This window comes from Crocodylus siamensis, chromosome 2 (genome assembly GCF_052110815.1).
Source record: "Crocodylus siamensis isolate JL-2025a chromosome 2, ASM5211081v1, whole genome shotgun sequence".
In the NCBI taxonomy this organism is placed as follows: Eukaryota; Metazoa; Chordata; order Crocodylia; family Crocodylidae; genus Crocodylus; species Crocodylus siamensis.
Window position 1 is genome coordinate 232,249,547 of NC_143396.1, and position 21,628 is coordinate 232,271,174.

General features: G+C 44.2%; 3 protein-coding genes across 9 annotated transcripts in view; 1 reads left to right on the forward strand and 2 right to left on the reverse strand.

The window, feature by feature from the left end:
• RTF1 (RTF1 homolog, Paf1/RNA polymerase II complex component) overlaps nt 1-6,846 on the reverse strand; it is a 48,163-nt gene extending 41,317 nt beyond the window's left edge. Inside the window, exons 1-2 of one of the 2 annotated variants that reach the window (XM_090033396.1) lie at nt 6,708-6,846; nt 66-176 (exon numbers count right to left, since the gene is read on the reverse strand). Coding sequence is in view for 1 of the 2 variants with exons in the window: in XM_090033395.1 (XP_089889521.1) it covers nt 66-176; nt 3,450-3,527 (189 nt within the window). In the remaining variant the exon portion in view is untranslated. Of the gene's footprint in view, nt 1-65; nt 177-3,449; nt 3,679-6,707 lie in introns of those variants that run through there. The other variant, XM_090033395.1, reaches the window with a different exon arrangement.
• Nucleotides 6,847-7,038: 192 nt separating this feature from the next.
• NDUFAF1 (NADH:ubiquinone oxidoreductase complex assembly factor 1) lies at nt 7,039-14,313 on the forward strand. Of its 2 annotated transcripts, none has more exons than XM_090033404.1 (5): nt 7,039-7,174; nt 8,802-9,432; nt 11,419-11,604; nt 12,895-12,969; nt 13,773-14,313. In XM_090033404.1, exons 2-5 carry the CDS (start codon nt 8,923-8,925, stop codon nt 13,911-13,913), a joined length of 912 nt encoding a protein of 303 aa, XP_089889530.1. In that variant the 5' UTR covers nt 7,039-7,174; nt 8,802-8,922; the 3' UTR covers nt 13,914-14,313. The 2 variants fall into 2 exon arrangements, with proteins under 2 accessions (XP_089889530.1, XP_089889529.1); XM_090033403.1 differs by lacking the exon at nt 7,039-7,174 and adding an exon at nt 7,181-7,930.
• Nucleotides 14,314-15,451: 1,138 nt separating this feature from the next.
• NUSAP1 (nucleolar and spindle associated protein 1) overlaps nt 15,452-21,628 on the reverse strand; it is a 43,579-nt gene continuing 37,402 nt past the window's right edge. For all 5 annotated transcript variants that reach the window (XM_090033399.1, XM_090033400.1, XM_090033402.1 and 2 more), the window contains 2 exons: nt 16,806-16,917; nt 15,452-16,637 (listed from right to left, as the gene is read on the reverse strand). In XM_090033399.1, the coding sequence (XP_089889525.1) occupies nt 16,550-16,637; nt 16,806-16,917 (200 nt within the window). In that variant the 3' untranslated portion in view covers nt 15,452-16,549. The remainder of the gene's footprint in view (nt 16,638-16,805; nt 16,918-21,628) is intronic.

Here is a 21,628-nt window from a genome sequence, read left to right on the forward strand (position 1 = left end):
CTGCTAATGCTGGACCTCCCAGGCAAACAACCTGTAGCAAGTCAGTTACGACATGTCAAACCCACCTCATCATCACTGTCTGAGGTCTCAGAATCCGAAGATGCTGTAGGTTTGCTCACAGGTGGCTCCTTCTCCTCAGAGTCGCTGCGTTTCCGTTTGGCCAATGACAGGAGTTCCTAGTGTGAAAAACGCATGCTTATTTTAAAGCCAAAAAACTGGGTTGACCAATATTGATTCTTACATTTGCATCCCTCAATAGTATTCAAGTGCTTTCCAAAAGCAGTATGTCTCCCAGTCAGTGCGAGTTGAATTTTCTACATGGTACACACAGATACTTATTACAGATCAAAGCTGGGAATAGGTTTTCAAGATGACAAGCCCTAAATGCCAAATATTACTACTAGTTTACTTTGTAAAGATACACAATGTGAGGGATAACCACTTTCACAGCTGGATTACTTGTTTCAGACATGGAAGGCAATGAGTGGCACGCAATCAAAGACCACCTGCCTCCAACTCAGTGATTATAACTGGGAGCACCTCGCAGGGCTGCCACTGCCAGGGCAATATGCACCATATACCATCTGCAGAGGCAGGTGGGGAAGCAACAGCAGCTGGAGTCTGGGCTCTTCCTGGTCTGACCCTATGTGCTCCCCCTGCAAAGAGATGCACCAGAAACGTGGGACTGTCTGCACCCCTCTGTTTCCATAAGGAGCATGTGAGGTCAGACTGGGAAGGACTGTGGTAAGTGTGTGAATTCTGGCCCATTTGGAGAGGTCATGCTGAGCTATGGAGCAGCCCTTTAACCATCTGGCCTGCAGCAGTCTACACTGCTCAGACAGGAGAGTCAGGCTGGTCTGCAGCAGCTCTTTGCACTACTTGGCTGGAGGAGCTGGGTGTGAGGACACCCAGGGCAGGCAAGACCAACCCCCGCTCTCCCAAGCCCCAAGAGCACAGAGGAGTTTTTCCAAGGGTATAAAACTCATTAGTCATGCCTCCATTCCTGTCTGCAGAAAACCCCAATACAAGAAGCACGCTGCAGCACCTGGCTGTGAAGCACGCAAGGAGGCCTTCACAGTACAACACTGGTTCTCAATCAAGGGTGCTGCCAAATTTTAAAAAGTTGTTGAGGGACATTCTGACTCTTAAAAAGTTGAGAAACACCACTCTAACTATTCAGATGTAGATGATCCTTGAGTAGTCTCACTTTTTGTAGTTATATGCTTTTACAGAAGTTATTTTAAAGCCTGAGACAGTGATTTACACATCCTAACTGGACTATTCCTTTAACAGAGTCCAAACAGGTCTGTCCATTTTTCTACCCATCTCAAAACTACAATGAAACATATAAAGACACTTGTATCACAGGTACTAGACTGGAAGACTAAAATTAAGCAGTTGTTCTCCTCCAGTTCAGAGTATTAGTGAGCACACCCCAAATACTAGACTTGGGGGAAAAAAACAACACACCAGATACCAACTATTAGAAGATTGCATCTATTAGCAAGACATATCCAAAAAAAAAAGTTAAAATCAAAGGATCCACTATCAGGGTCTAGATGCAACATCCCTGATGGACAACTCTGCTGTCTGCCCTGCTCTGCAACTAAGCTAGGCAGGGTGATGGGATTCCTACCATAGTACAGAGGGCTTCAACTCCTGTAGGTATCTAGAAATAAGTCAGCAGTGTCAAATCTTCCCTTTTTGTTTCTTCTACTGGTTGCTGCAAGGATGAAAGGTCTCCATTGCCCTACCCTTACTTCTGCTGTCTGTGCCCTGCTATCACATGAACATTTTCACTACCTGCTGCTGCTCACAACTTTTTCAAACATTCACCAGAATCTAAAAGAATTCTGGAGTTTCATTGTTGCTAAAAGGATTATGAAAAGCATCAGTAAAACATTTCAGCATCTTCCAAGTATCACAAAAAAATGACTCTGCTAAGTTTAAGCTATCAGAGACCACCTAATCACATGGGGACTGCTACCGTCTTGGGATGACAACACTAACATGGTTTTTATCAGTCTTAAACAGGAAGATAATCTTCACGGCCCCAGAGGTTGGTACTTCATTTTTTAAATAAGAGTTTAAATTTTGCAGATGACTTAGACCTCAACTCACCAGGAAAGCTTCCACTGGCAAGTGGATTTATCAGGTCTCTCTGTGCAGGCCGGTAACATTAGAAAGGCATCTCCTTATGAGGCACAGATCCCTAGTCTTTGTTAGAACTATGTCCCCCCACTTGCAACAAATTGGCTAAATGGCACCCTCACCTCACTCCCATGACTGCTTTCTTATGTAGTACCTTGGACCAGCTATGCTCTCTTTTAACCTTGTCAATATTCTTTTGTTACCCTACTTATCCTTCCTCATTTTCTTTTTTAACACACCGGTATTGTAAGGGTCCCCCTCCTTGAGCTTCTAAAATGCAACACGCTGCTAAAGGCAGAGGCCAACCATCCTCCAATTCTCTTTTTGGCAGAGGCTTTCCTAATTGAGTCACGGAAAGGCAGGGTAGGGTACCACCATTAACACAGTTAATTACATCCCTTCATAGCATCTCCGAGTTGCTTTGGGAAGCTTAGCCTCTCTGCACTAGAGAGTCTACAAGGCGCTGCTCTGCCCTGACTTTGGGCTACTACAGCTGACTCCTTCTCTAGTTAATCCATGCATCACAGAAACCAAGCTTCCCCTCTCTGCTACCCAAGTCCAGTTGGTGGGAGCTGCTGTGGCTCAGCTTCCCTAGAGCTCTCCATGGGACAGGAATGCAACCACCTACTGCTTCACCTGCTGCAGAGGAAGCACAGGGTACAAGATCACCCCCCCATTCTCTGGCCTATGCCAGCCCCTATGCATCCCAGCCTAGGTATAGCCCGATTCCCCATGCTCTTGGCAGGCAAGACAGTTTCTAAGGCAGTTCACCACGGAGAAAGGCCCAACCTGCTACAGGCCCAAGTTTACTTGTGATGCTGAGAGACACGAGACTGGCTGGGCTGCTCACCCCTTGCTGGAAGGTCTGTGTGACAGGAGGCAACTCTGGCTCAAGTGACACTGGGGCAGGAGCCTCCCTCCCCACCCCCCTCGGCACTGACAGCTTCTCCCCCGGGGCAGGCGCAGGCACAGGCCGCCCCCAGAGGCTTCACAGTCACCCAAGCCACGCTGGTATGGGGCGGCCCGGCCCGGCGCCACTGGGAACGGGGCAAAGCAAGTCCCCGCCAAGGGGTAAAGCGGCACCCCTCTCTGAGGCGGCCGGGGCCGCGCACGAGGGAGCCGCTTCCCCACAGCCGGGCAGCGGGAACCGGGAAGGTGGGGGAGGGGGACAGCAGGAGCATCCGCCGCCACCGCCTCCCGGGCCCGGGACGGGGCAGGGCTCCGCGCCCTAGGCCCAGCGGGCCGGGGCCGCCCAGCAGCCGAGGCCCGCGCCGGGCCTGCCGCCCGCTCGCCCGCACCTGGTCGAGGTTCTCCTCGCTGCCGCTGTCCTCGGTGTCGGAGTCGATGAGGACGCGGCCTTTCCGCTTCTTCACCATGGCGGAGGCGGCAGCGCCGCAGGCCCGGCAGGCGGGCGGACGCTGCGGCCCTGCGAGCGCCGCCGAGCCGAGCCGAGCCGAGCCGAGGCGCGCCGCACCGCGCTGAGCCGAGCCCGGCCGCCCCAGCGCCCGGACACAAAGGGCACGGAGCATGCGCCCCGCGCCGCCCCGCCCCGGGGAGGGGCCAGGCCGCCGCCGCCGCCGCCGCCGGGCGGGGCCCAGCCGCCACCACGTGGCCCCGCGCCCACCGCCCGGCCTGGAACCCGCGCGCCGCCGAGTTCCCCGCAACAGAGCCCCTCTGTTCCCCAACAAAGGCCGCGGGGGCCCGGCCGCAGCTGCTCCCCTGCCTCCCTGCTCTGCGGAGCCGCCCCCCGCGCTTCGCCCAGCGGCCCCTCGCCTACTCCTCGGGATACGGGAGCTTCCAGGTAGAAGAGGCTGATGGCGAGAGCCAGGAGGAGTCACTTGCTCCGCGCCCCAGTTTCTGGCCGGCAAAAGCTCTGGGGACACTAGTGCCTCTCCCCACCAGGCCCCTGCTACATGTTAGGTATATCACACAATTCCCCACTAAATCGCACTAGAAGTGTAAACCAGCCACGTGCACAAAGAAAGATGGGCCAGGCCACAAGTGCAAAGTAACTGTCCCATGAGGAACTGGTAAACCATGCAATACATTTAGACCCGACCCCCCAGCAAAGTCGTCATCGCGCATAAAATTGACTCTCCAGCTATGAAATTCCAAATCAGCTATAAAATTAGTGCTTGAAAATATGTGGCAGCTCTATAGCTGGTTTCTTGCCAGTTTTAATTTGAAGGTATGGCAGAGCTCCAAGGTGACAGATGAATGACAGCCCTGGAGTTTGGAGGAGGAGGAATTTCCTCTTGAGGGCCCTGCCACCTGGTTGGATTTCAGCTAGATAGAAACCAGCTATGGAGTTACACAATTTCAAGCACTAACTTTATAGTGGATTGACACTTTTTATAGCTGGATAGTCAATGTAAGTGTGATGATTACTCTGCACAGGTGGCTGCTCTAAATGTATTGCATGGTTGAGCAGTCAGTTGTGTGATAATTACTTGCACATATGGTCAGTCAACATGTATTGCCCGATTCACCAATTAACTGTGAAACATACATAATGTGGAGCAGGGGCCAAACAACCTGTTCTTTGCAGTAGAGGATTAATGCTGGAAGTTCTGACAGCTTAAGTGGCATTACTGTAAACCACTGACTATTTTCAGAAGAAAACTATGGATTCCCTCCTCTCCTTCCCCTCTAACTCCTGGTTCTGTCCCTGCTCCTGCAATGGGCTCTGCTCAGGGTGACTTCTGCACCCAGGCAGAATATCTTTAAAGCCCAACAGGCTCTGGACAGGCATAAATATCCAGCTCTGCCAATCTCTTAGCAGGTAAGTTTCTGAGAGACACTATAGGCAAGAGAAGCTGTATGCTGTTCCTAGGTTTGGGTAAGAATTGATGGTTATTTTATTAATAATCATGTATTCAAACAATACAATCTTACATTATTGTAAGATTACAAATGTTCACCTCAGCCATTACAATTAATAACATTACATTAGTAAATTACATTAATGTTAAATGTAAAGACAGGTTTTGAAAATCATGAAATACTAAGTAACAAAGATCCACATACATCAAACAGCATTTGCTCTGGACCACTCACCCACCACCAAGTTTTTCCACTTTCCTATGTGCTCTCCATGTAATGTATGTTTCTGCTAGCCATGATGCTCCTACAATTAGTTAACACCTTCTAGACCTGGGAGACTGAGCCATAAACCCTACTGTTTCTCCTGTAAATGTCGTAATATGTCAGTGCTATGTATTTCCAAAGAAGCTTGTAGGATGTGGTTTTAAACATGTTAATGTAAGTAAACTATGGTTTAAATACAGATTACATGTAGCTGAATTGTGAACTGGACAGGTACATGGAGTTTTAGATAAGTGAAAATAAACCACTAAATTGCTAATCATGGTACGTCTAAATGTTGGCAGCTATAGAACAAGACTTGCCAGATTTTTCAGGTTGCAAACTTCAGTAGACTCAGTCAAGATCCATACCTGTAGGGCATTCACAGAGAAAGAATATGCATCGTAGGGGTGAATAGGAGAACCTATTTTTAAAAAGTTACCCAAACTAATGATAGTTTTCAAGATAACGATAATATCTTTTTGTTTGTTTTTCTTTTTTTCTTACTATTTTGAATTATCAAGTGTCTGAATTAGTATCAGGCAGATGGTGGACAGGTTAAAGCCAAGGCATCAGGATGTTAAGGATTTCCTGAACTCCACAGGCCATTGGAATATGTGGGGAGAAAGTGGGAGGAAAGTAATTCTGAAAATCTTTGTACATTTATACTGGGTGATGAAAATTGGGAATAGAGGCCAAGAAAGGAGCCACTGTTGTCAAACAGTTTGTGATGTATATGTTATGAAAATATGGCATTTATTTATTAGAGGTATATGTTGCCCTTCCCAACAAAGCCTCAAGGTGACTTACAGTAAATGAGCAAAATAACTTATAAAACAAGAGAACAAGCAAGAGAACAAAAGAACTTATAAAATGTATATTGAAGCAAAATATAAAGCAACCCCCCCCCCACCATAAACAATATCCTAGCTTAACTTTGCTTGCTAAAAGCCTGCCCAAATAGAAAGGTCTTACAGCACTTCCACATTTATGCCATGCAGCTTGTTTAAAGGGTCAGGCTTTTTTGTATCTGAGTAATATGGGCTGCTGGAAGTTTCTTCAAGGGCTACTGGGTTTTTTGGATTTTTTTTTACTTTGCAGTAGTTAGGGGGAGTGTACTTGGCTGATGCTGGATTTGCTCCCAGAAAACAAAACAATATATATTTTTAAAGAAAATAGGACTGGAGAAGACCACTTGTGTCACCAGGTCTGGTTTCCTGCCATGACAGGTGTTGCATCAGATGCACCTTTTTATAGTCCGATCAAATTCTGTCTCAGTATTTCACATTTTTTACCCACACAGCTCTGACTGAAAGGCTGGTGTAGAACTTCACTGCCCTGAACACCAACACCAACCCCCTACCCACACACAACAGCCACCACCAAAAAAACTCCTAAGCCCTCCTCCCCAAAACCCTTTGATCTCAATTAAAAAAAATGCACCGACCAGTAAAATAATGTTTTATACTCACAGAGCCTTTCAGCTGGAGCCCGCGGGGCAAGTCTCACGACAGGCAGGCAGGCAGCGTGTAATCCTCAAACTCGCACCCAAGTATCATTTTTACAGCAGAGGGGGGAACAGGACGTAAGTGTCGGGTGCTTAGGGCCAGGCTGAGTCGTGGTATGACTGGGACTGGAAGGCAGGAGGAATCCCGGAGCCCTGGCCTTGGCTCTACCCACTAGCTGGTGCTGCCTCCCCGAGGGGAGCACAGGCCACTGTGCTGCAGGGACGAGCCGGCAGCGGCCTGGCGGGCTGAGCTGAGTTTGTGCCTGGCGCCTGGCCGAGGCGGCGGGGCCGGGCCGGGGGAGCGCCGTGGCTTTGAGCATCGCGGACCCCAAAACCCCACGGCTTCCTCCAGCAGGACGCGGAACCTTTGCTCTCGGCCGCGGTTGCGCGGCGGGCTCTGATCGCGGCCGGACGCGCTACGTCCGCCGGCAGGTGAGGACGAGAGCGAGGGCGCGGGTGGGCGGCGAGGACAGGGTGTTGTCCCGGAGGCGCTCAGGGCCGCTGTGGGGCCGGGGGCGGCGCTGGCGGGCTCCACGGGGCGCTGCGGGGGAAGCAGCTCGGGCTGAGCCGCGATGCAGCGCTGCCCCTCTGGAGAGCGCGTCTGGGGCGGTGACGTCATCCCCGTGTCATGTCGCGTCACAATGGTCCGAGCATGGCGCAGTGTGGATGGCACGGGCGTCCGGCCTCGGCCCACCTGGGTGGCTGGTCCAATAAAAGACCCCCCCCCCACCTCAGGCCAGGCAGCACTTCCACAGTTACGCCATGCAACTTGCTTAAAGTCAGACTTTCTTGCAGCCATGTCATATGGGATGCTGGGAGTATCCTCTAGGGATCTTGGGGGGTTTCTTTTTATTTTACTTCTTCATGGTGGGGGATGGGACAGGGACGTATTTGGCTGATGCTGGGCTAGCTCACAGAAAGCAAAACTACATTTTTTAAAGAAAACAGCTGGAGAGGGCCACTTGCATCAAGTCTGGTCGCAGCCCAGTGGAGCGATTAACATGTGCTGCCTTGTGTTGTGGCGCAGCTTGGCGTGTCCCCTTCACTGGGCGCAACACACATCCTCCCTTGTCTCACATCTCCCTGCTTTCCTCGCTGCCCCAGACCCAAATAGGGCAGGAGGGGCTCTCTGCTGTGCCAACCTATCCTCCTTGCTGTAGGCTGGTTGAGCAGGGGAAGCACTGCAAGGTAATAGAGGTCTGTCTCAGTAGTGCAAGAGTCTGTTGCTACTTTTTGCTGCACCACTGATTTTCCTGTTGTGTGGTGCAACAAAGAGTAAGAAAGTTTATTTGCTCAGCTTTTGTGCTGCCCTAAAAAAATTAAGGCAGCACAAATGAGTCAGCCAACGTTGGCTTCCTCCCTTGCCTCCATCGTATGTAACATATCATATTTTATATAAAACACATGAACATGTTATATGCTGAACAGCATACATATAGATATTTTAGTATATAAATATCTATTTAGTACATCTTTTTATTTTAGTATATCTTTATAAATGCATTGGATAGTATATATGTTTGTAACAAATATCTTTATTACATGTACATAAAAATACAATACAACCCACTTATATATATTACATTATAATAGTGTGTGTGTATATATATTTCAATGTATATGTATAGCAGCTATATCTTAGACATAAAGATGTGATACAAAGTGATAGGACTGTTCGCAAAATTATGGCCACAGTGTTCCACACGGGCATTATCAACTAAAATTTTCTTTGCAAACTTCTCATAATACTGCAAGTGACATCTACCTCTACTGTGATTAAAAGCATGGAGAATGTTTTTTATTTTCTTTTCAGTTTTACTTCAAGCATTTTGTCTCATGATTCATGCTGGGAATCTTACACAGCAATGGCAAGAGAAAAACGTAAAAAATAGGAAAATGCTATTGTAAAATGACAAAAATCAAGAAGACACAGCAGTCATAGAATCTGATGTTGCTTTTAACTGCTTTTAAATTGGTTAATTTCAAGCCAGTGTCCTTTTACAAGTAAAACATTTACAAGTATGCTTGTAATCTCTTTCTCTCTCGTTCCTTGTTACAGGTGGAAGAAACAAGCTACCTTAACATTTGGTACATCTAGTAAACTTTTTTGAAGACTTTATTTCAGACCTGGTAGTGCCCTTTCTCAAAGTGAAATTTGATCATCCTTCAGTTCTACCTTTATGGCTGTAGCTTTTAAACTACTGGCTAGTGCTTGTCATTTTAGGGAGTGCCAGAGGCACAAAGTTTTGCATGCTTTTCTTGGACCTCTCATCACTAATCACATCTCCAAAATGTATAGTAGCTATAGGAGACCAGGAACAAGCCCTGATAAGGCTCCAGTCTGGAAACAAATTGATTTCAGTACTGAAAAAATAGTGAATGGGATTAAAAAACATTTTAAATTACTAAAGACTGAGATAGTGGAGCATGCAACAACTTATGATGGCCAACCTCTGCATATTCACTTATGGGGACAGACTAGAGTGGTTTGGAAATTTCGCAGCAGGATAGATTTAAATAGATGGATAGCTAGCTCTGATATAGAAATTGGAGGGAAAAGTGAAGCCTACCTAAAACTAGGCACAAATAACAAAAGTGCTGTCTTCTATGGGACCCTCAATACTGAAGTACCTCGTGATGGGGAAACAAAATACAGTGGATATTGTGGATATAAAGCCAAGCCACAACTGGTGAGTACAACTTAAATAATTAAGTTGTTAACATTCAGTATTTTATCGGGGTCCTCTTATTCTGCTGTCAGGATGGGCGATTAGAGGACTTCGGTGCAGATTTTTTTTTTCTGATTACCTCTTCAAGGTACATTTGTTTTTATTTATTAGACACTTTCCTGACACAGGAAGGAGAGAAAAACATTTTGAGCTCGCTCTACACAACTGCAGAAAAATTCATATTTGCCATGGAAAATTATGAATAACTGAAGTGTTCGTTTAGTGCAGGGAGCTAAAGGGTGAACTCTGTTCTAGAGGCTTTGTAGACTGTCTATTGAGTATACTGAATCAAGTACAAAATTCAAACTCTTGACTTCTAATGCTGGTTGCTTGTTAGGTTTCTTAGTCTAAGCTGATAATACAATCTGTATTCAAATTGACTAAAACAAAGACACCTTCACTAGGCTTTTTAACAGACCTCTTGAGGCTTGTTTTAATCTAGTTAACTCTGTGTTATACCAGTGAGAATTGGCTTTTATTTGTTGCAAGTAAATTGGCAGAGTTGAAGAAATGAGAGACATTCTACTTCAATCCATTTGCTGATGTAATCACTGCCATACTCTGGCTAGGCATAGTTGAAACTTTAGCTCAGGGCTAAATCTTTCTTAAAAAAGGAGTGTTTTTTCCCTTAATCACCAAAAGTGGATTTCCCATTGCACACATGGTAACTGAGCAAAGGCAAGCTTTGTCTCCTATAGCAAAGTTTTATTTACAGAATTGGTGCATTTTAAATGCCTAGTATAGTGCTGACTACTTTGTTAATTTAACTTATATATGTGCGTACCTACAAGTAGTCATAGTATCTAGGCCCAAACTTAACTTTCATATCCAATCCCAATTTGAGGTTAGAATACTCTCTCTCTTTTTTTGCTGAAGTGAAAGAGGAAGAATCTGCTATGCAATATCCTTTTTAAAATTCTATATGTGGATTCTGATGCCTTTCAAAATATACAAAAGACTAAATCAATAGAATAGAACAAAAATATGATTCAGTTATAATAGTCAGTTTCCTTCATTTGATGAAAAACTATTGGTATTCATTTTTAGATGTTTCTTAAAAGAGGGGGATACCAAGATGAAAAAGCTTGGACTCAGTTTAGATGATAATGCCATCGTGCAATGGAATAAATAACAAGAGTTGTGACCTAGTTTATGAGAACAGAAGTAAAACATTGAGGACTAGGGCTCTGAAGGATAAAGAATATGAACAGATTTCATCAGAGGCCATACATAAAGATGGCACATAGGAAATTGGATAGATTAAACTAAGCATACAGGTGAACATCCATTCAAAGGGAAATGGCTAAATCCAGAGCATTGGACCCCAATTACATTTCCAGGACTGCCACAGATTTGTGTTAATCTGGCCAAATTGTTTAATGCCTCTTATTACCTTCCCGTCTTTTACAAAGCAAGTTGAGGCTAACACAAAGCATAATAAATATGAAGGATAATTTTTAATTTAAAGGAAGGCACGCATCTCAGAATTAGCTACAGAAAGTTTTGTAGGGAGAGCAGGTTATTTTATACCTGTTCTTGTTGTTTTTACCTTCTTCTGAAACTTCTGCTGTCAGCCTCTTAGATACAGGATACTGGTTTAAAGAAATACTGTCATGGCAGTATCTGTGTTAATGTGCTGGGAGTGGCGTTTCATTTTCTTTAGTGAGATTTGTGATTACAAAATCTGAGTACAAGTCCTTGAAGATGTTACCCCATTTTTGAGATGTCTAACAGCACTGAGAATCATGGAACTAAGACTGGTATAATGAAACAAATAGTAAGTCTGGTTTTCCTTATCTTACATTGTGTCTCTGGTTACAGAAAATATTATCTAATTAATGAAAAGGGAGGGAGGGAAAGACTATTCAAAGGCTGCCTCAGGTCTTATTGTAGTAATTCTTATTGACATACTAAGATAAAATTACACACTTTATTAATTTCTTGCAGGGCTTTTTTAATAGGAAGAAATACTATAACTGGACAAAATTTAATAGTCTGTATTTACGTGTCCGTGGTGATGGTCGACCCTGGATGATAAACATTTTTACAGACCCATACTTTTCCCATCAAAAGGATGATACGTACCATTATTTCATGTTTACCCGAGGCGGTCCATACTGGGAGGAAATCACGGTAATCTCATGAATATTTCAACTGGTCTAAAGAAAATTAATTCTGTTCAGTACAGTGGTTTTAGATATCTCTGAAATTGTATACTTAGGGCTCTTTATTTACTACCACAGAAAAAGTTCCCCAACTAGCTGTTGTTGATTTGCATTGAAAAAACTGTTTTACTTCAAGCTTTTGTCATGGCAACTAGTACTTTAAAATGTGGATAACAAAAGGAGGCCCCTAAGCATCATGATTGAAAAAGAAACACTGAAAAATGAATAACCTTTGATGCTAGTTAGGTTCAGTTAAAAAACTAGGGCACACATTTAGGTGTCTTAAACTTTAAAATCCAAGTTCATAGTGATTAAAGTATAGGATTGGGGATAGGGATATTTGGGATTCTCTCTAGCTGTCTAGTTTATGAGACTATTCTAGTAAGTGGACGTACAATAGATATAACATTGCATTATAAACCAGTAGCAGCAGGTGCTTCACTTTCTGAATTATTAATCTGAGATTATGGGGTTTTGGGATTATGGTGAATTATAAATTCTGAGTTCTTGAATCTTTGGAGGTCAAGATAAAATGGTATTTAGAGGTCTGAGATAACAGTGTCTGCTTTTCACTAGTAAGATTTCAGCTTTTTAATACTTGAGTCGGAGTGTTTTTTCTTTAGTATGTTGCAATGGCTTGAGTTCAGAAATGATTCTCTAGTACTACATATTATTGTTGTTCATCAGGTTAGTAAGAAGTTACAGCTTCATGTGTACTATAATCTCATTTGAATAAAACATACATTGGGATGTACCTTCAGATGTTAGTGGGGGAAAAAGAACTCTACTTAATAAAATTTAAATTCATGATGTATTACAATATCCTAAACATGTAAAATATTTATGCGCTAGTTTCATAGAGTTCATAGACATTAGGGCTGGAAGGGACCTCAGAAGATCAAGTCCAGCCCCCTGCCCAAAGGGCAGGAAGTCAGCTGGGGTCATAGGATCCCAGCAACATAAGCATCCAATTTGCTCTAGTTCCCTGCTTGTAGTTTATATGTTTGCCTTGTCTAGCACATGATGATCAAATAAGAGTCCCACAGCAGTAGGCACCGCAGAACATGGGACTGAAGCTGACTGTAGGGGAAATCAAAAGGAGTTTCACCTGTTCCTTTCATCTTTTGCAGAAATTCCACATGCCTTGCTTTGAAACCAAGGCCAAAATGTGTAATTCATATCCCATGGGTGAGGGTTTTCCTTTTCCTATACTCATGCCTGTATAAGTGAAACTAAAGCCTTTGTTTCTTATTGTCAGATTCCATTCTCCAAGTTCTTTCTATGTAATCAGGGGAGAGTCCAGGATCACCAGTATCCACTCTGGTTAGACAAAGTAAGTTTTTCCATCAGCTTACCTCTCTTTATAGTTATGCTTAAAAAAACCAAACAAGCAGACTCCTACCTTTCGAAGAGAGATGAAGTCTTATAAGTAAAGTTTGAAACAACCGAATAGTTTGAGAACATTCTCAGGCATCAGACCATGCACCAGTCTGACAGAAGTTAGAAACTTGAGGGGGGAGAATCTTTCCTTACAAGTATGTGAGTCACAACTGGCTACTACATTTCTTGCAGTTCCCTTAGAAACACCCAAAGCTGACCACAGACAGGTAGAGCTAGTCTGATCTGATGTGGCAGTTCCTGTGTATAATGCTGACATTTCTTCCATAGCCCTCAAATTAAGTATATTTACCTGCCAATTTAATCTAGTATCTTAAGTGACACAAAAAATAGTAAAGAAAAGTTTGCCGCAGAATTAAGGCTATGTTGAAGAGTACCCCATAAATACAAAATCATAGATAAACTAAGTTTGCTGCATTGAAGTTTCAAGGTTAAAAAATTCCAGCTCAATAGATACTCTTTTTCTCAACTGCCCTAAATTCTTGAAAAATCTTAATTTCTTTAAAATTTGCATTTTCTAAACAATATAATTTAAAAATCAGATTCTGTATTCAAAGTGTTCTAGGAAAGCTTTCTAATTATGTTGATGCCACAGTTTTAAGTAGATGCTTATTGTAATATGCATGTGCTTGCAAGATCCTTGCACTGTATTGAGAACATGGAAGAAGATTCGTCACTTTGCTGCTAATTGCAACAAACTTGAAATGGTATACTAACAAGTAACCAATTTCTTATCAGATTAGCACTATTGGATTCACACTGGGAGACCAGGCAGCTGGTCCATTTCAGCTGGAGATAGACTTCATTGGTTTGCTCATGGACAGAACTCATACTGAAGAATTTGCCTATGAACAATATGAAAGGAACACCAAATTCTAGATTGACTTGCCCTCCAATGGAACAGATGCTTCGGAAGCTTATTAAATATGTATACAACACTTTGTTGATCTTGACTAGGTTCACAATGCTGTTAGAAGAACCCATGTAAATACTGAAAGGAAGAGTTGTATGGGATGGACATGCATCTTGCAACTTTAAAGATGTAGTACTAGTTTTTGTTTTTTTTTCTGACTTCCAACCTATTTTCACTACGGGCTTCTGCAAGTAAGTATTGTTGGAACACTGCAACAGAGAAAGACAGTATGGTAATTAATAAACAGTTGTACAGTGATGGTTGCTGAATGGATCATCTTCAGACATACTTATTATAGTTTTTGAGATATTTATGAAACTAAGAAGAGCAATTCAGAAAGTAAAGGAAATAAAAGCTATTAAAAGATTTCTGGTGTTCCACTTCATTTCACTGCTACAGATAATATGACTTGAGAGGTTATTCTATTGCACAAAAAGAGTTCTACATCTCTGATAAAGTGGTAGATCATCAAGATAGATTTATATTGAATGAATAGGTAGTAAACTCATCCAGTGCCCATGGGGCCAGACCAGCAGAAGTGGGACAAGGGTTAACAGTTACCACATGCCACCCCACCACCTGCCAACATTCATCCCCAGTGGGGCTTCGAACAGAAGAAATCAGGCAGTGAGCCTTGCCCCATGCCCAGATTCCTGGCCCCTCCAGGAATCTGAGGCTGGGTGAGACTGCTTTACTGGCTGGCTCTTTGATATTCCTGGAATAAAGGATTAATCAAAATTACATTCAAAATTGACAGCAGGTGCAGTATCTGAAATCCTTTTATACCCCTCTACTAGTTCCCATGCGAGTCATATTCTTTAAGTGTTTCTAGTTTGTGCAAAGAGGTGAACCAAGAACGTATAATACAACACATCATTTGACAGCATTTCTCCCCCACCCCTTTGTCCCCATTTAACATGAAGAAAAAAAACCCGTGTCTCCTATTCAGGTACAAAGTTGGGGGGTGGGGGATGGAGAAGCAGCTGCTACCCCACCCCCTACCACTTACCTTCTGGCACGTGGTTGCTACAGCCCCAGCCCAGACTCCAGCTCTGGAGCTGCCACTACAACTGTTGCATGGCTGGGCTGAGGCTGGAGCAACCACATGCTGAGGCCTGTGGAGAGGAGGGTGGAAGGGGTGAGATAAGTACCATGGAGTGGGGCAGGTGCCAAGGTGTGTGGGCACTGGGGATCAGGCTGCTTGACAAGTACTTCCTGCCCCTCCACCACTGCTTTTCTTGCTATCATAGGGGGAGGGCAGTCCAATTTAAAAACAACACCCCAAATATACAATGCAATTATAAGGGGGAGGGGTTCATCTAAAAAAATTCAGGGTTGTCTTGGATTCAAGTAAATATGGTAATATTCAAGTAGAGTAAAAAGATAAGCAAGTTAAAAAATCCATGCAAGACTTAATCCCTTCCAAACACTATTTGTAGGTACTCTAACTCATTTAGGATACCCAATAAATGCACTTTCAAAAGTGATTAAGTGGGTCATTAAGCTTAGCAAATTACAATTCATTTATTTTACTTATTTTCACTAAGTACCCATATTGCATCTGTATATGAACACAACTGGCAACTAGGGGCTTAAGCCCCATATCTCTCATTTTTCTTACATGCTCACATACATTAGTAACCAAACTTCCCGTGATTATGCCATTTAATAGTCATAAGCAATAGCATCACATACAAATGCATTTATTCCCCCCCAAATTAAACAGTATAAAATTTTATACAAACTTTTCCATATCTGAGGCTAATGTTTCAGCAAATAACAAAGGTAACTGTACTTGTACACCTAGAACTGAACTACTTTGTAAATGTTGGCTCAATTCTGAAAAGCTTTAATGAGACAGCAATTACCATGCCCCTTTCCAGTCATTCCACATATTTAACAACTTTCCTTTATAGCTTTTAAAACAATGCCCCCACCCCCACCAAAAAACCCCCAAACCACACAACTACGCCACCTGTAGAAGCAATATCAGCATTTTAAATCTGCTCAGGTACACTTTTTCTTCCCTCTGTTAGAGATTGTCCTTTACTGTTTTAACAATTTCTTCTGGAAAGCCAGAGGAAGCTTCCAACAGCATATGAGGTTTGTCAGTGATATATATTTTGAATTTATTTAGAATCTTAATAATTATTCCCAACAGAAAAGTTTGACTCAACATGTGAATTGGTTACCCAAGTATCTATTTATCACTTGTATTTCCCCCCCTTAATTTTCAGTCCGATTCATGGAATCTGCTGATTAAGGGGAAGTCTTTTCCCCAAAATTTGACAAACACAGTATCCATCCAGTCCAAGACCTAATTCAATCAACTTAATATTAGCAATACCAGGGGCTCTACTACAGACATTAAAAGGACTTAAGATGCTAATATCATACTTGTTAATTTAAGAACTAACAGATGATGTCGAGCCCAGCACCACTGAAACAACGCTACCCTACAAACAACTGGCTAAGTCAAGTCAGCTGATCTTACTCATTCATAGAAAATACATACAGAAAATATTTACAAAATTAGGGAAGAACTGGTTGTGTTCCTCAGAGAAGACTATTTACAACAAGTTATTGAGACATTTTAAAATTCTTAAGCCATGGTCAACCCTCTGCGGGTTCGAAGCATCTGGGTCTTTTTCTGTTTTCTCTCCTGCTCATGCTTTTCACGCCTCTCTTCTCTGAAAGTGAAAAACAAAAGATGTCACTATATTGGAAGCAAGAAATCAGATGCATCATTAATTAAACTAAACAGATAGAGAAGACCAAATACACAAGCATTAAGAAATCCTTGAGGTGAATGTCACTAGAAGTTTCCAAATTTTGGTTGAACAAGGTCTTGTACTGACCTGGTCTGGAGAGGTGGTTGTTTGTAATTTTTCTTAAGTGAAGAGAGACTCTTTTTCACTGATTTATTCAGGGTACTGGTTTCTTTTGTTTCCCCCCAAGGCTTCAGTCTTCCTATATTTCAAGAGACGGTAAGACCAGCTAGTTATTCTAATTTACTTTGCATACATGAAATCATAGATAGAATCATAGAAAAACAGGGTTGAAAGGGACCTCACCTCGGGAGGTCAGTTATTTCAACTTCCAGCTCAAACCAGGACCATCCTGAACTATATCATCCCACTCAAGGCTTTGCCTAGCCCAGTCTTAAAAACCTCCAAGGATGGAGATTCCACAACCTCTATGAGTAACTTGTTCCAATGCTTTACGTCTCTGCAGAGGCCTAATACAGTTCTCATCCTCAACTCTGTGGCGTGATTGCATCTGAAGTCAAAGCCAAGATAATAAAACCGACTGGAGTATATAAGTCACAGCCAGTTATTGGAGGAGATACATTCCACACAGCTATCACTATTTAACAATGTGCTAAAGCACACATTTCAGCTTCATTGTTCATTATATTTTGAGCACAGTTTTAAGAATTACCTCGTCCTGGGGAGGGCAGGGAACTACATCTAAGGTTCTTGGATGGATAAGGGGCTGAAATTCACTATCTATCACAGTTGAAGAAATGCAAAAAGGAAAAACATTTTATTGAAGTATGGGGAAGATTCCCTTTACTGAAAGTTTTGAGAGTTCTTGAAGTATCAGCGAGTCATAGATTTTAGGGTTGGAAGGGACCTCTATAGATCAGAGTCCAACCCCCTGCATGGGCAGGAAAGTGCTGGGTTCAGATAACCCCAGCCAGATGCCCATCCAATCTCCTCTTGAAGACCTCCAGGGTAGGGGAGAGCACCACCCCCCTTGGGAGCCCATTCCAGATTTTAGCCACCCTAACTGTGAAGAAGTTCCTCCTAATGTCCAGTCTAAATCTGCTCTCTGCTAGCTTATGGCCATTATTTCTTGTGACCCCCAGGGGCACCTTGTTGAGTAGGGCCTCACCAATTCCCTTCTGCGCCCCCTTCTATGATGCATTTATAGGCAGCCATCTTAACAGGGAGGAAGATTTAAAGTTTTAGAAGCATGAGAGAGTTTTGGGAATTGAGGGGTATTTTATAACAACAATTATTTAAAAATTAATTAAGATTTCTGCTTGAAAAGAGAAAGTTCTTAAGGGATTATGGAGCACCTTGTATTTGCAAAGAACTCTTGATATTTAAGATATTGTTTAACAGGTAAAAGCCACAGGAACCATAAATACACAGGTCAAAAAATAGAAGGTAAGGGTAAGGAATGTACAGAATGCAAACAAGTTAAGCTAAACGACAAGTTACAGAGACTGGAAGAGGATAAATGGTTATTATCTACTGAGGACTGTAGCACTTTAAGCAAGTTCTCAGTGATCATTGGCTCAACTACAGATGACTACAAATCAAGTTCACCTGCAGGAACAGGGGCTATAGTGGAGCGCACCCTCATGTCCAAGGAATCTAAGATAGACTTTTAGGGCATGCAATCTACCAGTTACCTATTGACAGCTCGAGGATTACGTTCCTTATCATGCTCCTGTGGTACTCCGTCCCTGTTCAGAACGTCATATTGACAGGAAGGCAAGGTGGTACCAGCATGGGGCTGGGACTTGGAGCAGAGCTGTAGTCTATTCCCTGCACCTCCCTGTGTGACAAGTGCTGGTAAATATTTACTGAGGGTCACTTGGTAGATTTGATATGCACACTCAATTTGGCTGAGAGAGGATTTATTGGTCAAAGAGGTCATTTGTTTTGATCCCTCCTGCTCTGGAATCACCAGTTTGGGCCATTTATGAATGGACTAGCCAACTGCCTGTCAAGAATGATGGGGAGAGCAGGCAGGGATGGAGCCCCATGCCCCCTCATCCAGGCCCACTCCTCCCCCCTTCCCCTCCTGGTGCTTGGGGTCTGGGCCCACACCCCACCTCCCCGCTACAGTGGCAGGGGAGGAATGGGCCCAAGGGTGGGGAGAAGCAGGGCCACCACAGGGAGGGGAGGAGTAGCAGGCCTGGGCTGACCCAGTAGCGGCAGGGGAATGGGAGGAGTGGGCTCGGGGCTAACGTTTGTGGGGAAGTGGGGGGAAGAGACCCGCTGCTCCTCCCCTCCCCCTGCCACTTTAGGCCAGGCCCGCTGCTCCCCACCCCCACTGCTGTGGCAGACTGGCTTCTGCCCCACCTAAGGCTCACTCCTCCTCCCCTCCCCCACCTTGCATCAGGCCCAGGGCCACTCCTCCCCTCCCTGCACCACCATGGCATGCCCGCTGCTCCCCACAGGCCCGTTTCTCTACCCACTGCATCGGCCCTGCAGGCAGCAATAACAGAAGTGGGGAGGGGCGGGCCAAGGTCTGTTCCATCCGTTCCATTGCTGCCACCTCCAGGGACCAGGTCCCTGCTACGCTGCCACCCCCTGTCCGAACGCTTCTTTGCACGCTGATTGACTGTTTGTCAGACAATGAGAGCATAAATAAAGCATTATGGACAGAGACCGATAGATTAGGGCTTTTATAATATTAGAATGTGACCAAGGAGCTGGGTGTGCGGTAAGAACATAAATATTTATTACTTCCATCCACCTTCTTAGAATGTTGACAACAGGATTTGCTATAGATCCCTTGCTGCTTCCATTAAGTCTTCATTTTTTAGCACCAATGAGTTTGCATAACTTCTCTTGCACAGATTCTACAGTAAATGTCTAGCATTATATTCATTTGTGGGAATAGCTTATGGAAATGTTTGCTTTTACTTAAGAGAGATGAGACAGATGAAGAAGTGACAGTTTCATTAGGGTAAAGACAGCAAAGACATTAGGACAGAGTGGACACTCATCTCTTACAGGGCTGCTGTAAGTCAGAGTGGGCAAAATCACATCCTGCGGGCTGGATCTGGCCCACTAAGTGATTCTACAGGGCCTGTGGCAGGTAGCCTGGCCCCATCCAACCTAGGTACAGGGGACAGCCTAGGCTATAATGCATATGGCCTGTTCCACTGCCCCTGGGTGCAAAGGTGCCACCTGGCAGGGAGCATAAGCTGCCCTATCCCTGCACATAACTTCGCCATGTTCAGCCAGGTGGATAAGATACAGCTGCAGTGCCCCACCCACACCTCTCCTTCCTGTCCTATCCCTCCCTCCTGTATAGCTTATAGCCCTTGACTGGGACAGGTTAGTCAAAGATGATCCTGCCTTGAGCAGGGAGCTAAGACTAGATGACTTTGTGAAGTCCTTTCCAGCCCTAGTTTCTTATGATTGAAGTTATGCCAGAATTATTCTGGCAAGTTTTCCCATGTAAATAGGCCTTAGTCCCCAGATGAATAGGTGCTAGGTAATTCTTTTTCCATGTCCTGTTTATTCGAATTGCTGTTTAAAAATCCTGCATGATTAAAGCATTGTGCAAAAAAAAAATTCTTCCAGAAGCTAAAAAAGTTCTAGCCCAACTGTTCAAAGGCTATGTTATTTTAACAAAAGCCTATCTGCTAAAGAATATATTACATGTTATTTTCCTTCAGAGTACAACTGCTTTAATATCATATGTATGTGAAGAATGCCTTTTCATCAAGGACAATAAAAGGTCCTTTTTCAGATATGTGGGGAGCCGGAGGAAAAGAAAGGGCAACATTGGACCTCTGCTGAACCAGATGGGGCAACTGACGCCCAGGAAAAAGCCAACCTATTAAATGGGTACTTTGCATCGGTCTTTCAACAGTCCCATGGGACATTCATACCTGCTATGGGACAGGGAGGTCCCGGTGAGGGAGATCCCCTGCCCTCCATTGACCTCATAAAGGAACACCTTGAGAAGCTGGATACCTTCAAGTCAGCCGGCCCTAACAATCTCCACCCCAAGGTACTCAAGGAGCTGGCGAGCATCATAGCCCAGCCTCTGGCACGGATCTTTGAAAACTCCTGGCGCTCTGGTGTAGTGCCTGAAGACTGGAAGGCCAATACGGTGCAAGGTTCTCCACCTTGGGAAGAAAAACCTGCAGCATCCTTATAGGCTCAGCAGTGTTACACTAGCTAGCACTACGGAAGAAAGAGACTTGGGGGTCATCATTGACCACAAGATGAACATGAGCCTGCAATGCGATGCTGCGGCTAATAAAGTGACCAAAACGCTGGCTTGCATCCATAGATGCTTCTCAAGCAAGTCCCAGGACGTCATTCTCCCCTTGTACTCGGCCTTGGTGAGGCCGCAGCTGGAGTACTGCGTCCAGTTTTGGGCTCCACAATTCAAAAAGGATGTGGAGAAGCTTGAGAGAGTCCAGAGAAGAGCCACGCACATGATCAGAGGTCAGGAAAACAGACCTTACAATGACAGGTCTGTTAGTTCAGACCTAGTTAAGGATTACCTGGAGGGCTTAAATGTATTCAAGTTAGCAGGCCCAGATGACCTTCATCCGTGGGTGCCGAGGGAATTGGCTAGTGCCATTGTGGAGCCATTGGCACGGCTGTTTGAGGACTCCTGGTGCTCGGGCCAAGTCCCTGAGGACTGGAAAAGGGCCAGTGTGGTCCCTATTTTCAAGAAGGGGAGGAAGGAAGAGCCTGGCAAGTACATGCCAGTCAGCCTCACCTCTATCCTGGGGAAGGTCTTTGAAAAAATTCTCAAGGGCCACATTTGTGAGACCTGCAGGGGAAGTGATACTGAAGGGTAACCAACACGGGTTTGTGCCAGGCCGATACTGCCTGACTAACCTGGTTTCTTTCTATGACCAGGTAACAAAGAGCTTAGATATGAAGGAGGAAGTTAATGTCATCTTCTTGGA

Coding starts and splice junctions, on each gene's coding strand:
- NDUFAF1 (XM_090033404.1), top strand. CDS start 8,923: ATGGCTGTAGCTTTTAAACTACTGGCTAGTGCTTGTCATTTTAGGGAG. Junction 9,433..11,418: donor ATAAAGCCAAGCCACAACTG/GTGAGTACAACT, acceptor AATTTCTTGCAG/GGCTTTTTTAATAGGAAGAA. Junction 12,970..13,772: donor ATCCACTCTGGTTAGACAAA/GTAAGTTTTTCC, acceptor ATTTCTTATCAG/ATTAGCACTATTGGATTCAC.